The sequence below is a fragment of the Cherax quadricarinatus genome, unplaced genomic scaffold, assembly GCF_038502225.1.
Source record: "Cherax quadricarinatus isolate ZL_2023a unplaced genomic scaffold, ASM3850222v1 Contig155, whole genome shotgun sequence".
Lineage (NCBI taxonomy): Eukaryota > Metazoa > Arthropoda > Malacostraca > Decapoda > Parastacidae > Cherax > Cherax quadricarinatus.
The window spans coordinates 1-18,214 of NW_027195181.1; the positions used below are offsets into that span (position 1 = coordinate 1).

At 39.3% G+C, this 18,214-nt stretch overlaps 1 protein-coding gene across 1 annotated transcript in view; it reads right to left on the reverse strand.

Moving 5' to 3' along the window:
- Positions 1-2,223: 2,223 nt before the first annotated feature.
- Positions 2,224-18,214, reverse strand: part of LOC128705890 (large ribosomal subunit protein mL62) — a gene marked incomplete at its 3' end in the record, with an annotated part of 42,661 nt that continues 26,670 nt past the window's right edge. Inside the window, 3 exon segments of the mRNA XM_070080118.1 lie at positions 2,224-2,393; positions 10,283-10,425; positions 13,188-13,233. Coding sequence (XP_069936219.1) covers positions 2,224-2,393; positions 10,283-10,425; positions 13,188-13,233 — 359 coding nt within the window.

The following is an 18,214-nucleotide window of genomic DNA, read 5'->3' on the forward strand; positions in this document are numbered from 1 at the left end:
CCCATTCATGACTGTGTATTAGACTGGCCAGTCGGACACGTATTAAACAGTGACATCATTTGTTCACTCTTGAACATTGGCAAAGAATTGAACATTTCCACTACTTGGAGCTCAATTTCAAGGTACTTTTCTTCATGAAGTCAATCAAAATCATATCCATTTCCATAATATATCTTCCATTCTATCAAATGAGACTAAAAAAACGAGAACACAACCATAAAAACCACATGAAAATATACCGCTAATGGGCGGCTAATGGCCAAGAAGTGAACTCTGTTATCTATCGTCTGATTTCTTTCATTTTTGCTATATGTTAAGAAGCATCTTTCCATCATACATTGCTCAAGTTTTAATAAAATAGCCCAACAAACAACCGAGAAAAAATATATTTACCAAAAATCATATATAACAAGCCCAAGCTAGGTACTGGAAATAAGTCACTGTCTGACTTTTGGGTTATCCTAGGGTCTCTACACACATGCTGCTATGTATGATAATCTATGTACAGAAAATTGCTTTTCTGTTTCAGTTTTATGGTGCAGTACGAGTGTATATCACAGTTAACCCTGTGCTATACTCTGTTTTCTCTAATATAAGCCCCCAAGACAGGGATAGGAGGATGGTACTTGTATCCCATATCCTCTTCATACCTCCGTTGAACCGCTCAGTATTATGCCAATTATTCATTCTTAAGTATTTACCATGTTTTTATGCTATTTATATTGTTTATTATGTGATATTAGATCAATTGTGATAGGTAAATAAGTCATAGTGTTGATATTAGTATAATAATAAAGTATATTCCCCTGCATCACGAGACTGAGCTCATGGCAACCGACAGTGGCTTCAAAACCACCTCATCTTTTATAGGCAATGTACTGTGTATGTGCTTTACACAACAAGAAGCCTTTCTTTTATTCGTTGGAACCATGGTTAGGGCTAAAAGTAAGCAGGTTATAACAATAAATGGAGAAAGAAGAAACTGGAATGACTTATGCAACAAGCAGCGCCATCAAATAGTAGCAGCAGGTTGGTGTGGCGACCCTAGAAATTTGAATTATGCTAGCTGAAATTAGTGCTGAATAACTGATGGAACCGGATGACTGATTGCCGGATTAATGATGGCTGACCTGTACTACCAATAACCAAAAATACAAGAACTACTGAGACAGCTGCCTCTTCACTTGAACACATCTGGACAAATAAAATAGCTTCTCTAAAAGCACAAAACATTACTGATAATACCACTGATCATCACTCCCATCTTCCTGGTCACCAACATTAAATTACTATTTGAAACTAATAAAATTTCAATCAGGCTGAATGGTAAGGCTTTGGTGAATAAGTTTGCCAGAGTAATCAATAACAATGTTAGAGAGAATGTAACAACAAAAAATTCTAAACCATGAAACGTGATCCTTTAACAACCAAACAAGTCCCACCTAAAAACTAAATAAACCATGGTTAACCAGTAGCATCCCAAGACCCATTGACAAAAAGCACAACTACGGAAAACAATATAGACTGGGCTTAATAACCGAAGAATTAGCAAACACATACATCAACATTCACCAAGCTAATAAAGAAATTAAAACTGGATAATGGAAACAAAGGAGATATGAAAAAGACCTGGTAAATACTTGGTTCAAGTAAATTCACTAAGATGAAAGAAATTATATTAACTAAATTCAATTAAATTTACCATTCAAATAATCTAGCTTTAACTATACAATGTCAAGTTCTAGTTTTAGTCTACCTGATATGTTCTGCATAACCTAGACTTTTCAAAATGGACGAACATATTTTATTAAAACCTTTAAAGCAAGCAATGCCAGAAAAACTTTTTGTGCAAATCTAACTGAAAAAGCACATCCAAAATTACATAGCTCATGAAATACCCTTGATAAAATGCTCACGTGTCTCTTATAAACTGAAGTTCTCTCTTCCTTGAAGATTTACAGTCACAATTTCATACTACTGCTTTCCAATACATGGATGGAGAAATGATATAAAAAGTTTTTTGTAATATGTTGGCCATCTCCTATTAAGGTAGTGTGACCCAAAAAATAGATAACACATTCACCATCATTCATTCAACTGGTGTCTGCCAACTAAATGAATATCACTGCACCTTACACTTCCAAGACTCAAGTTCTTCCATATAACCATAACACACAAACCTCGTTTGTAATCTTGTACTCTTTTCAATAGAATAATGCTTACCTTCTGCGGGCTCTTTCCTCGTCTTCTGCAGATGGTGGTGGAGGAACATAGGCGGCTGTGTGGATCATGTGGCGCAACTTGTCCATTGCATCAGCCAAGTTCAGCTGTTGTGATCGTGTCTTATCTGATCGTACAACTAAAAATCCATCTGCGGTAATGCTGGACTTGTACTGAAAATAAAAAATACTTGGTATAGTTAAGTGGTTTAATTTACAAGAAATGGGACCAAAGAATATATTTACAACAAATAAGGTCAAAGCCTTTATTTACAACAAATATGACCACAGATTATATTTACAACAATGGCATCAGAGACTACATTTACAGTCAATGGTATCAGAGACTATACAGGACTGGAGCCTATATTTACAATAAATGGCACCAGACTGGTATACATACAACTAATGGGACCAGAGACTATTTAGAAATAGGATCAGAGGCAATATTTACAACAAATGGGATAAGAGACTACATACAGTAGAGCCCCACTTATATGGCAGGTTAGGTTCCAGGCAACTGCCAGAAAGCAGACATCACCGGAAAGCAGAATGTCATTTTTTCCACTTATAAATGCATATAAACACCAGATAAGTTTATACTAACATATATTACGTTAGCAATAGAACTAGGCATTAAAGACAATAAAAAGTAAAATACACACAGAGTATACTCATTACTTACCAGAAAAGATTTGTAGTCTTTATGTAGGGTGAGAGGTGAGTTTTATTTGTAGGAAGTCAGGTTTGGGAAGTATGGGTAGTCTGCAGTGGCAGCCCTCCCCATCCCACCCACACATAATGTAAACAAACCAGACGAACGCGTCTGCTTTTCGTCACTTTACATTGTGTACAAGTTGTCTCCAAACTGATACAGTAGAGTAAACCCACTCTCATGTAACACCATTTTTAGAAGAAATGACACCCTGAGTGAAGGCATACAAAAGGAATAATTTTCTAGCTACCCCCAAAAATATTATAGTGTACACATTTTCTCTCATGTTGGACTACAAGTTGCCTGGCTACCCCAAGTCCTACAAGTTGCCTGGCTACCCCAAGTCCTACAAGTCGCCTGGCTACCCCAAGTCCTACAAGTCGCCTGGCTACCACATCTCATCTTTATGTTAATTTATTCTACTGTGGGGTGTATTTAGATGGATTAAGCAAAATGTCTATATTAACATTTTATATGATATTTAATGCTCCTCAGAGTGATTATTATTGTGCATTACAGTGGACCCCCGGTTAACGATTTTAATCCGTGCAAGAGGGATAATTGTTATGCGAAATAATCGTTATGCGAATGAATTTTCCCCATAAGAAATAATGGAAATAAAATTAATCCGTGCAAGATGCCCAAAAGTATGAAAAAAAAATTTTTTTACCACATGAAATGTTAATTTTAATACACACAAACTGAAAAAGGCATGCACAATTAAATGACACTTACTTTTATTGAAGATCTGGTGATGACTGATGGGATGGGAGGAGGGGAGAGCATTATCTTCTTACTGTTTAGAAGGGGAATCCCCTTCCATTAGGACTTGAGGTAGTAAGTCCTTTTCTGGGGTTACTTCCCTTCTTTTTTTAATGCCACTAGGGCCAGCTTCAGAGTCACTGGACTTCTTTCGCACAAGATATCTGTCCATAGTGGCCTGTACCTCTCGTTCCTTTATGACTTGCCTAAAGTGTTTCACAACATTGTCAGTGTAATAATCACCAGCACGGCTTGCAATAGCTGTGTGAGGGTGATTTTCATCCATGAAGGTTTGCACTTCAAGCCACTTAGCACAGATTTCCTTTATCTTTGTAGTAGGCAACTTCTTCAATTTCTCTCTCCCCTCCTCTGAACCAGTTTCCCCAGGTCTGGCCTCTTGCTCTTGAAGTTGATCTATCAGCTCATCAGTGGTTAGTTCTTCATTGTCCTCCTCCACCAACTCTTCCACATCCTCCCCACTAACCTCCAACCCCAAGGACTTTCCCAATGCCACAATGGATTCCTCAACTGGCACAGGATTCTCAGGGTTAGCCTCAAACCCTTCAAAATCCCTTTTGTCTACACATTCTGGCCACAGTTTCTTCCAAGCAGAGTTCAAGGTCCTCTTAGTCACTTCCTCCCAAGCCTTACCTATAAGGTTTACACAATTGAGGATATTAAAGTGATCTCTCCAAAACTCTCTTAGAGTCAGTTGAGTTTCTGAGGTCATTACAAAGCACCTTTCAAACAGAGCTTTTGTGTACAGTTTCTTGAAGTTGGAAATAACCTGCTGGTCCATGGGCTGCAGGAGAGGCGTGGTATTAGGAGGCAAAAACTTCACCTTAATGAAGCTCATGTCCCCATAAAGTCGCTCTGCCACGTCTGTAGGATGACCAGGGGCATTGTCTAACACCAGGAGGCACTTAAGTTCTAATTTCTTTTCAGTTAGGTAATTTTTCACATTGGGGGCAAATGCATGGTGTAACCAGTTATAGAAAAATTCCCTAGTGACCCATGCCTTACTGTTTGCCCTCCACAGCACACACAAATTATCCTTGAGGACATTCTTTTTCCTGAACGCTCTGGGAGTTTCAGAGTGATACACTAATAAAGGCTTCACTTTGCAATCACCAGTAGCATTGGCACACATCAACAAAGTAAGCCTGTCTTTCATAGGCTTATGTCCTGGGAGTGCCTTTTCCTCCTGAGTAATGTAGGTCCTGCTTGGCATTTTCTTCCAGAACAGGCCTGTTTCATCACAATTAAACACTTGTTCAGGTTTCAGTCCTTCAGTTTCTATGTACTCCTTGAATTCCTGCACATATTTTTCAGCCGCTTTGTGGTCCGAACTGGCAGCCTCACCATGCCTTATCACACTATGGATGCCACTACGCTTCTTAAATCTCTCAAACCAACCTTTGCTGGCCTTAAATTCACTCACATCATCACTAGTTGCAGGCATTTTTTTAATTAAATCCTCATGCAACTTCCTAGCCTTTTCACATATGATCGCTTGAGAGATGCTATCTCCTGCTAGCTGTTTTTCATTTATCCACACCAATAAGAGTCTCTCAACATCTTCCATCACTTGCGATCTTTGTTTCGAAAACACAGTTGAACCTTTGGCAAGAACAGCTTCCTTGATTGTCTTTCTGGTGCCCACAATAGTAGCGATGGTTGATTGGGGTTTCTTGTACAGCTTGACTAGGTCGGCTATACGCACTCCACTTTCATACTTATCAATTATCTCTTTCTTCATTTCTATAGTAATTCTTACCCTTTGAGTTGTAGGGTTGGCACTAGAAGCTTTCTTGGGGCCCATGGTCACTTATTTTCCAGAAACAGCACCGAAAATACTGTAATAATACGAAATATTCCGAGTGTATGCTTGGATGTTACCGCGGAGGCTGGCTGGTAAACAATGGGACGGCCGGCACATGTGAGGCTGGCTGAGGGCACATTGGACGCGTCTCGGACGAAAATCGGTAAGCGGGTTTTTAATCGGTATGCGCGGCAAAAATTTTGCGATAAAAGTAATCGGTATGCGGAAAAATCGCTATGTGATGCCATCGTTATGCGGGGGTCCACTGTATTATTAATATAGTATCTTCAAGACTAATATGACACTCTTCATGATTTTAATGTGTACCTGCATGCCAGCACAGTGTATAAGTTTACTTAGGTACAGGTACACATAAGTATAAGTATCAGTTATAATAATAATAATGTAGATATGAAGTCCGCCTGGGCTACATACCTACACCTACCTACATAGCTACACGATATTTAATGCGGCCCAGAGCCAAATTATTACCATCGACATACCATGTTCACTGAGTTTGTTTATAACAACTACCTTTAGATGCCATCATAAAGGGAGAATAATGAATAATTCATGCAGAGAGTTGCAAACAAAAGCGTTATGTATTAAGGGGAGTGACATAATGTTTTCCCTCCACCCGACTACCACACCTCCATAGTATATAAACATAAAATGTTTATATGCTATGAACAACAGATTAAAACATCTCATTGGTCAAAAGAAGAGGCATATATAGGCATATCAAAAGAGGGGATGGGCAGTTAAGAAATCAATATATTCAATTAAAGAGAGAAATAAAGAAAGGAATAAGAAAAGCAAAAAGAGATTATGAGGCTAAGGTAGCAAGGGATTCAAAGATTAACCCAAAAGGGTTCTTTCAGGTATACAGAAGTAAGATTAGGGACAAGATTGGCCCACTTAAGAGTAACTCTAGTCAGATCACTGACAGTGATAAGGATATGTGTGAAATTCTCAATACCTACTTCCTCTCAGTTTTCACCCAGGAAAATACTAGCAATATTCCTGAAATAACAGGTTATGCAGGACAGGGTAATAAACTATGTATGATTGCAGTAACTAGTGACATGGTCCTCAGACAAATAGAGAAACTAAAACCTAACAAATCCCCAGGTCCTGATGAACTGTTTGCAAGGGTGTTAAAGGAATGTAAAGAGGAACTTAGCATACCTTTGGCTAATCTTTTTAACATATCACTACAAACTGGCATAGTGCCTGATAAGTGGAAAATGGCAAATGTAATACCTATTTACAAGGCAGGTGACAGGTCCTTGGCTTTGAACTATAGATCAATAAGCCTTACCTCCATAGTGGGAAAATTTATGGAATCATTAATTGCCGAAGCAATTCGTAGCCATCTTGACAGGCACAGATTGATTAATGAATCTCAACACGGTTTTACAAAGGGGCATTCCTGTCTTACGAATTTACTAACTTTTTTCACTAAGGTGTTTGAGGAGGTAGATCATGGTAATGAATATGATATTGTGTATATGGACTTCAGTAAGGCTTTCGATCGAGTTCCACACCAGAGGCTATTGAGGAAACTTAAGGCACACAGAATAGGAGGAGAATTTTTTTTCCTGGGTAGAGGCCTGGCTGACAAACAGACAGCAGAGAGTTTGCATAAATGGGGAGAAATCAGAATGGGGTCACGTCACAAGCAGTGTTCCTCAAGGGTCAGTGTTGGGCCCATTGTTAACAATTTACATAAATGGCATAGATGAGGGAATAAATAGCGACATAAGCAGATTTGCTGATGACACCAAAATAGGCCGTCCAATTCATTCTAATGAGGACACTAGAGCACTCCAGGATGATTTGAATAGACTGATGCAATGGTCGGAGAAGTGGCAGATGCAGTTTAATATTGGCAAATGCAAAGTTCTAAATGTTGGACAGTTAAATAACCATGCCACATATAAACTAAATAATGTAGATCTTAATACTACTGACTGCAAAAAGGATTTAGAAGTTCTGGTTAGCAGTAATCTAAAACCAAGACAACAGTGCATTAGTGTTCGCAATAAAGCTAACAGAATTCTTGGCTTCATATCTAGAAGTATAAATAATAGAAGTCCTCAGGTTGTTCTTCAACTCTATATATCCTTGGTTAGGCCTCATTTAGACTATGCTGCTCAGTTCTGGTCACCGTATTACAGAATGGATATAAATGCTCTGGAAAACGTACAGAAGAGGATGACAAAGATGATCCCATGTATCAGAAATCTTCCCTATGAGGATAGACTGAGGGCCCTGAATCTGCACTCTCTCAAAAGGCGTAGAATTAGGGGAGATATGATTGAGGTGTCAGCGGATGGGTCTATGAAAGATGAGGTGAATCATAGAATTGATGAGGGGAAAAGGGTGAGTGGTGCACTTAGGAGTCTGTGGAGACAAAGAACTTTGTCCTTGGAGGCAAAGAGGGGAATGTATGAGAGTATAGTTTTACCAATGCTCTTATATGGGTGTGAAGCATGGGTGATGAATGTTGCAGCGAGGAGAAGGCTGGAGGCAGTGGAGATGTCATGTCTGAGAGCAATGTGTGGTGTGAATATAATGCAGAGAATTCGTAGTTTGGAAGTTAGGAGGAGGTGCGGGATTACCAAAACTGTTGTCCAGAGGGCTGAGGAAGGGTTGTTGAGGTGGTTCGGACATGTGGAGAGAATGGAGCGAAACAGAATAACTTCAAGAGTGTATCAGTCTGTAGTGGAAGGAAGGCGGGGTAGGGGTCGGCCTAGGAATGGTTGGAGGGAGGGGGTAAAGGAGGTTTTGTGTGCGAGGGGCTTGGACTTCCAGCAGGCATGCGTGAGGGTGTTTGATAGGAGTGAATGGAGACAAATGGTTTTTAATACTTGACATGCTGTTGGAGTGTGAGCAAAGTAACATTTATGAAGGGGTTCAGGGAAACCAGCAGGCAGGACTTGAGTCCTGGAGATGGGAAGTACAGTGCCTGCACTCTGAAGGAGGGGTGTTAATGTTGCAGTTTAAAAACTGTAGTGTAAAGCACCCTTCTGGCAAGACAGTGATGGAGTGAATGATGGTGAAAGTTTTTCTTTTTCGGGCCACCCTGCCTTGGTGGGAATCGGCCAGTGTGATAATAAATAATAATGATCGAGGTGTATAAATGGAAAACAGGAATAAATAAAGGGGATGTAAATAGCATGCTGAAAATTTCCAGCCAAGACAGGACTTGCAGCAATGGTTTCAAGTTGGAAAAATTTAGATTCAGGAAGGATATAGGAAAGCGCTGGTTTGGTAATAGAGTTGTGGATGAGTGGAACAAACTCCTGAGTAGAATTATTCAGGCTAAAACGTTGTGTAGTTTTAAAAATAGATATATACATGAGTGGGAGTGGGTGGGTGTGAGTTGGACCTGACTAGCTTGTGCTGCTGGGTCTGGTGCCGTGCTCCTTCCTTGAGTGGAGGTGACCAGACTGGGTGGGTCATTGGGCTAATCTGGGGGGGGGGAGGGGTCATTGGTCTAATCTGGGGGGGTTCATTGGTCTAATCAGGGGGGGGGGGGGACATGGACCTGCTCTGCATGGGTCAGTAGGCCTGTTGCGATGTTCCTTCTTTTTTATGTTCTTATGTAACATGTTTCTTATATAATTTTGAAGAAAATATCTTAGATGGATTAATGAAATTGTCTACATTAACATAAAATAAGACATTTAATGTGCCCAAGACTGATTTTTATTACATAATAGAGAGAGGTGCTCACAGAGAACGTAAACAAACCAGGTGGCGCACACCGTAATTGAAAGACCGCTCACCGTATAGAAAGTTTTGGTCATAATTTAAAATCACCGTATTAGTGGAACACCGTAAGGCAAAACGCTGTAAAGTAGGGCCCTACTGTATATATATAATGAATGAGATCAGAGACTACATTTAAAACAATTGGAACAATCATTTTTATTTTTATTAACACATCGGCCAATTCCCACCACAGCAGGGTGGCCTGAAAAAGAAAAACTTTCATTGTCATTCACTCCATCACTGTCTTGTCAGAGGGGTGCTTTACACTACAGTTATAAAACTGCAACATTAACATCCCTCCTTCAGAGTGCAGACAGTGTATTTCCCATCTCCAGGACTCAAGTCCGGCCTGCCAGTTGGAACAAGAGATCATATTTACAAGAAATGGGATCAGGGACTATATTTACAAGAAATGGTATCAGAGACTATTTTTCCAACAAATGGGATAAGAGACTTTCTCAATTTGTAAATAAATTATGAGAACTGTTTCAGTTTTTGTCTTATGGCTAGTGTTTATAATATGAACAATGTGTTACAAATGACTTAAATGATTAGTACAAATCCCAAGAATTTGGACTTGACAAGCCTAGGAGCTATTCCACAAAATCTGAGTTTTTTCTTTTTTCAAATACAGTGGAACCCCAGTTTTTGTATGCCCCAGCTTGAATGTAAAACCACAGTTCTCTATAAAATGTATTTTTTATTATTTCCCATAAGAAATAATGTAAATCCAATTAATCCATTCCAAACACCCAAACATATAAACAAAAAATACATTTTATGAAGAATAACTGTGGTTTTACACGTAAGCTGGGTAAGCTGGGGCATACGAAAACTGGGGTTCCAATGTATATTAACATTAAATTTATAAAAATTACAGTGTATGTACATTTATAGTAAAATTTAAAAAAAAAAATGCAGAAATTTATAATGAATAAGATTTAATTTGCCACAATTAATAAATATCAAATAAAGGCTACTCACTTTTTTAGCAATCCTTTCTTTTAGCTCAGGAGAGAGCCAATCAGCTGTAGTCACCTGAAGTCGCAGATCAACTTTGGTATTAATTTTATTGACATTCTGTCCACCTGGTCCATTACTACGTGAATAAGTCACTTGCACCTTGTCTGCAAAATAATATTTTGTTCTAAAAAATGCAAAGCTAAGTATCGTTACAATACAGTACAGCCTCTCCTCACTTAGCAACGTACTCATATACCGATGCCTCGGACTTACGAAGGGCTCTCTGACCACTATTCATATCTAAATAATGTATATTAAGGCTGATTTCCTCTATTCTGTTTATTTCAATATAAACATTTAAAAATATACCAGAAATGTTATGAATGGTGCAAAGGTGACATTAAAACAATATCAAAGATGGTTGACACAAACTCACTCATTATAGTATGCTCCTCACTTAGCGACGAATTCGTTTAACGACGTAGTCTTAGGAACGGAACTCCATCATTAAGTGAGGAGAGTCTGTACACCAAATTTATAATTACAGTAGTGAATGACACAACAGCAGCATGATTTACAAGAAGTAGTGAGTGTGCAGTCAGGCAGTGGTCACCACGGATTAACAACTGGTCAGTCAGCAGAAAGATAGTACTGCAGGAAACACAAGCAATGTAAAGATATAAGCCTTATGTTATCTATTAGTGGTTCTGGATATTGTGTTCCCCACAGTTAGGTTTCAGACCAAGCCTCCTAGGTTGGAAAGTTGACATCAGAGGATTAACCCGTAAACGGTCCAAATGTATATACAGTGGACCCCCGGTTTATGATATTATTTCATTCCAGAAGTATGTTCAGGTGCCAGTACTGAACGAATTCGTTCCCATAAGGAATATTGTGAATTAGATTAGTCCATTTCAGACCCCCAAACATACACGTACAAACGCACTTACATAAATACACTTACATAATTGGTCGCATTGGGAGGCGATTGTAAAGCGGGGTTCCACTGTATACGTTTTTTCAACATTTGAAAGTATGTAAAAAAAGTAGATCTTCTTTTTGTTTTTTTACATTTGAAAATGTGTAAAAAAACTTTGATCTACTTTTTTTTTTTGTTATATTTGAAAATATGTAAACAAAACGTAGATCTACTTTTGTAGCACTACACATGCGAACGTAGATCTGCTTGGACCGTTTACGGGTTAAGAACTACTAAGTAGCACAAAAGTAAATGTACAGTACCGCCCTGTTTACGACGTTTCGCCTTACAGTGTTCCGCTAATATGGCAACTTCAAATTATGACCCAAACTTGTTATACAGCAACCTACCTTTCTAATATGGCACGTGCCATCAGGTTTGTTTACGTTCTCTGTGAACACATCTCTTTATGTCATGGAACTTTCCAAAATTTCAAGTGTTTTACAGATACACATTAAAATCACTAAGAATTTCCCTCTAGCCTTAACACCATCTTCCATATAATGATACATTATAATGATATAAAGATACATTAATGATATAATGATACATTAATGATATAATGATACATTAATGATTACATGATACATTACTGTACAGTAAGTAAGTAAGTAAGTAAGTAAGTAAGTTTATTCAGGTATACACAAATACAGTTACATAGAATTATCATACATAGCAGCATATGTGTAGAGAACCTAGGATAACCCAAAAAAGTCAGACAGAGTGACTTATTTCCATTGGGGTCCTTTTACCTTATTATTATAGTATAAAGGTTATAATATTTTCTTATTATTCTACAATGAAGATAACATCTTATTATCATACTAAAAAGACTATCTGCTACACCAAGGTCATTAAGACTATCTACAATACGAGGGTCATTACAAGGAATAAGGTAAAATTTACACGTATGTTAGCTAAAAAATAGAAAATCATTCCCCTCCCTTTCTGTAGCTACATTCATCAGACACCTTTTGGCACTCTTCTTGAACTGGTTCACGCTATGACTGGCTTTGACATGTGCGGGTAGTCTGTTCCATTCCTTTATTGCTGTACAATAAAAGGTGTTTGAAGCCTGGCCACTGACTGTGGGTACTACAAAGTTGTGCTCTCTCCCCCTAGTACTATGATTGCTTTGGTTCCCAACCTTGACAAAATTGACAGCAAGATATTCTGGACATTGTTTGTGAGCAATTTTATAAACATGATTTAGCTTCAGTTGTTTTACTCTGTCTTCAACATTCAGCATATCCAACTGCTGTAATTCATCCTGGCCTACATGTTCTCTTGGTCCCAGCCCCAGGATGAATCTTACGATTTTGTTCTGGGTGATTTGCAGTCTATCTTTCAGTTTTTTTGTCAAGGCAGAGTACCAAGAAGAGCAAGCGTAATCCATATGGCATTGTATAAGGGCTAGACATAGGGTCCTGCGAGCCTCAGTAGGTAGACACTGTGCTTGTCTATACAGGAACTTCAGTTTGGCATTCGCTTTCTTTACTACACTGTTCCCTATCAATTCTCCTGACATGCATGGGTCAAAGGGGATTCCCAAATATTTTACTGATGAAACCAAAGTGATGGGCTCCCCATTACATTGAACATTAAAATTATTTACCCTTCTCAGTTTATATTTCGTGCCAAAGAGAATGGCTTCAGTTTTCCCTAGGTGTAATGATAGTTTGTTGTCTACTAACCATTTGCTGCAGGACTCCAGTTCCAGTGTTAAAACATTAGCAATATCTTGTGGGTCTTTACCTGACACTAACAGAGCACTGTCATCTGCATACACATGATCAATACAATATAAAGTACTGTATATTAAGATTCTACTACAAAAAAGTTAATGTATACTGTGCCATATCGTATGCTACATATTAAAAGTCAGACAAAAGTTTCACATATAAGATATAATAATAATGGATTAAATAAAAAATAAGAGAAACTTACTCATTGGCACATATCCAGAAAAATTGAGGCCATCAGTTTTTGGAGGCTGGGGAATAAAGATGCAAATTAATTTATCTTTCACAGAGATAAGTCATTCTATACTTATACAAACATGAACATACATACAAATATTATATTTATTATTAATACCATAGTAACTAAAAATCTCAAAAAAAAAAAAAGAAAAAAAAAATCCATATAAGGTGAGCCTTTGTTTTTGGACCAATAACACTGGTCAACAACCGATATGCTTCCGAGACCAAGGTAGTAATTTTCAACTAATTTTAGGTCACTGATAATGAATATCATGGTTAAAATTGTTTGTTAGCTTTACTTTTCAATATACACCTAAGTGTCACAACATGTTCCAACAGGCTTGCAGCAGTGTGTTTCTTACCACACTCACAGTCTCACTGCCCTTCATTATTGTTCCAGCAGTCATAGAAGATGGTTGTGCTGTGCAAGTTTATATTTTGAGCTGAAAGGAAGGTGATTTTCTTAGACAAACACTCTTGTGATGGGCTTGCAGGGCAGATACACCAAGTACTGCTACTTTCTATGTGAATGGGACAGCCATGCAAGAGGTTCCCACTACATCAGGAGAGACTGGCCACCTCGTCAACTGGAGCCTGGGATGAAAAATGTTCAACATCCACCTCTCACTGAACCAAAATATTGCTACCACCACTACACATAAAACTGGGCTTCATTTAGATTATGTTGTACAGTTCTGGTCACCGTATTACAGAATGAATATACAGTGGACCCTCGATCAACGATGGCATCGTCTAGCGTTAAATCCGACTAGCAATATATTTTAACGCAAAAATTTTGCCTCGGCTAGCGCTAAAAAACTCAACCAACGCAATTCGTTCCATTCGAGACGCGTCCACTTGTGGCCAGTGTTTACAAGCCAGCCAGCCACCACGGTCCCATCCAAACATACAATCGGAACATTTCATATTATCACAGCGTTTTTAGCAATTGCACCTGCAAAATAAGTCACCATGGGCCCCAAGAAAGCTTCTAGTGCCAACCCTACAGCAAAAAGGGTGAGAATTACTATGGATATGAAGAAAGAGATCATTGCTAAGGGGTTGGAGGTTAGTGGGGAGGATGTGGAAGAGTTGGTGGAGGACAACAATGATGAACTAACCACTGATGAGCTGCAAGATCATCTTCAACAGCAAGAGGCCAGACCTGAGGAAACTGCTCCGGAGGAGGGGATAGAGAAATTGAGGAAGTTGCCTACTTCAAAGACTAAGGAAATGTGTGCAAAGTGGGTTGAAGTGCAAACCTTTTTTGATGAAAATCACCCTCACACAGCTACTGCAAGCCGTGTTGGCAACCTGTACACTGACAATGTTATGGCCCATTTTAGGAAAGTCTTAAAGACACAGGAGGTACAGAGCTCTATAGACAGATATGGTATGCGACAGAGGTCCAGTGACTCTCAAGCTGGTCCTAGTGGTATTAAAAGAAGAAGGGAAGTAACCCCGGAAAAGGACTTGACACCTCAAGCCCTAATGGAAGGGGATTCCCCTTCTAAACACTAACACCATTCACACTCTCCCCTCCTCCCATCCCATCAATCATCACCAGATCTTCAATAAAGGTAAGTGTCATGTAATTGTACATGTCTTCTTCAGTTTGTGTGTATTAATATTTCATGTGGTAAATTTTTTTTTTTTTCAATACTTTGGGATGTCAGGAACGGATTAATTTGATTTCCATTATTTCTTATGGGGAAAATTAATTCGACTAACGATAATTTCGACTAACGATGAGCTCTCAGGAACGGATTAATATCGTTGGTCAAGGGTCCACTGTAAATGCACTGGAAAACGTACAGAGGAGGATGACAAAGTTGATCCCAATTATCAGAAATCTTCCCTATGAGGATAGGCTGAGAGCCCTGAATCTGCACTCTCTAGAAAGGTGTAGAATTAGGGAGGATATGACTGAGGTGTATAAATGGAAAGCAGGAATGAATAAAGGGGATGTAAATAGCATGCTAAAAATATCTAGCCAAGATAGGACTCGCAGCAATGGTTTTAAGCTGGAAAAATTCAGATTCAGGAAGGATATATAGGAAAGCACTGGTTTGGTAATAGAGTTGTGGATGATTGGAACGAGCTCCTGAGTATCGTTATAGAAGCTAAGATGTTGTGTAGTTTTAAAAATAGGTTAGATAAATACATGAGTGGGTGTGGATGGGTGTGAGTTGGATCTGACTAGCTGGTACTATACTGGGTCTGATGCCATGCTCCTTCCTTAAATGGAGGTGACCTGACTGGGTGGGCCATTGGTCAAGCTGGGGGTTGACATGGACCTGCCCTGCATGGGCAAGTAGGCCTGCTGCAGTGTTCCTTCTTTCTTATGTTCTTATGTTCATGAAAAACTTTGTGAAAGCTATGGATAAATCCGGTCAGGGTCCTCAGATTCAAGAGCTTCTTAAAGATGGTAACTTTGAATCAGACCTTCATGGGGAGGAGAAAGCTGCTTGGGAAGCATTCAAGTTAGTGACGAAGGGATTTCTTGGAAACAGAAGAGAAGGCAACTATGAAGAATTCGTGGAAAACCTCATCAAAGCTTGCAAGAACATGGGATGTGACATGTCACTTAAAATTCACTTTTTGGACTCACATTTAGACTTTTCCAGTGAACTGTGGGGCAGTTAGTGATGAACATGGTGAAAGGTTTCACCAAGATACGTATTTCAACCATGGAAAAATGGTACCAGGGCAAATGGGGCACAAGAATGCTTGCAGACTATTACTGGACATTGGCACGAGATGATTCACAAAAACCTGCACATAGAAGAGAGGAGCTTACGACGACGTTTCAGTCCAGCCTGGACCATTTACAAAGTCACACAGTCACAAAGTTAGTGTGACTCTACAAATGGTCAAAGCTGGACTGAATTGTCGTCATAAGGCCCTCTTTTCTATGTGCATGTTTTTGCGTATTGTTCCAGTCACAGTAGTGTGCCTTTTTGCATTGTTATTGAAGAGATGATTCTTCAGCCCACTATAAATGTCAAGCAAAATTGTAGGGAGTAAGTACAGATTAGAGTTTACACCATACTGACACACACATTGTAAGTTTTAATAAAATAATCAAATATTACATGTCTCATATCTTTAAACCTATAGCCAATAAGCATTTTTCAAGGTGACATTTGGATTCAGGACATGAAAATACACAAAAATTAACTAATCTCATTTAAGATGCATACAACTTTTCAAAAATGGTTGAACAGTGTTTTGCACAAGTGTGAACTTTTCAAGACTAAGAAAGATATGACTAGAGCTTATATATAGTATTCCATCACATCAAGTGAGGTGAGGTGTAGCAAGGCATGGTGGTGACTGGCAGAACAGGACAATGCCACCAGTGGTTGGCAGCTGCAATTCCTTGAGCTACATCTTTCGAACTGAACAGGTAACTCAAATATGGAAGGAAAATACAACACAACAGAAATTATCTATATCAATTCCACAGAGACTATGTTAAGTGGCTTATCAAGTTACCTGTGAGGGCCTGAGTGTATGCTTCTTTGCTGACAATGTCTCCTCATTTCTGAAGAACAAGTAGCACAAGGAGTGGCATGAAACTAGTAGCTCCCAAACTCTGTACTATAGTGTTCTGATTTTGCATAAATGCCTCTAAGCATCTCACTGTTGTCTTCCTTCTGAATGACAGCCCAGTGCTATTCTCTCATACTTGTGACTGATCTCCAGGGTTCTCCTACTTTCATAGCCCAGTCTGATAACATGTTTACACTATCATATGGTGTCCCGTGGCCTAATGGCAAAAGCTCTCGCTTCACATGGTGAGGGTCCGGGTTAGATTCCAGGTGAAGGGGTGGAAACATTAGACATGTTTCCTTACACTGGTTGTCTATGTTCACCCATCAGTAAAATGGTTACCTGGGTGTTAGTAGACTGGTGTGGGTCACATCCTGGGACAAAACTGGCCTAATTTTCCCAAAATGCTCTGCATAACAAGTGGCTTTCTATATAGTAGTACTGTACTGATGTCAGCTAGGCATGTATGCCTTGTACACGTACTTGTAGTACCTAACTTTTGAACCTTTGAAGAGTTTCAAGAGTTTGTCTACTCTCTGAGCCCAGCCATGGGCCAGGCTCATCTGGTGCTTGCCTGGTCAACCAGGCTGTTGCTGCTGGTGGCCTACTGCCCCACATATCCATCACAACCTGCCTGATCTGGCACCTGGTGAAGATACTCGTCCAGTTTTCTCTTGAAGGCTTCTACACTTGTTCCAACCGTGTTTCTGATATCTTCTGGTAAGATGTTGAATAGTCTGGGACCCCGGATGTTGATACGGCATCCCCTTATTGTCTCCACTACACCCCTGCTTCTTACCGAGTTTATTTTGCACTTCCTCCCATATCTCTCACTCCAGTATGTTGTTATGGAAGTGTGTAGATTTGGGACCAGGCCCTCGAGTACTTTCCAGGTATATATTATCATGTATCTCTCTCTCCTCTGCTCCAATGAGTACATGTTCAAGACTTGAAGGCATTCCGAGTAGTTTAGGCGCATTACTGGCTCAATGTGAGCCATAAATGATCTCTGTATTTGTTCCAGCTCTGATATTTCTCCTGCTTTGAACGGGGCTGTCAGCACTGAGCAATATTCTAAGTGAGGAAGCACTAGTGATTTGAAGAGTGTCACCATCGACATTATTTCCCTTGTTTTGAAAGTTCTCAATACCCACCCCATCATCTTCCTGGCTGTCGTGATCTTTGCCTTGTTATGGCCTTTCAGGGTCGAGAGGCCCTCTCCTAAACTCGTTCTCAGGGTCGAAAATTTTTCAGAAAAAAAAAATTATTTTTTCTTATGAAATGATAGAGAATCTTTTCCCGATCATAATGACACCAAAAGTATGAAATTTGATGGAAAACTTACGGAATTATGCTCTCGCGAAGTTAGCAGTCTCGACGATGTTTACGCATAGGCTATTTCGCCCACTTTGAGCCCTATTTTCGGCCAATTCCTAT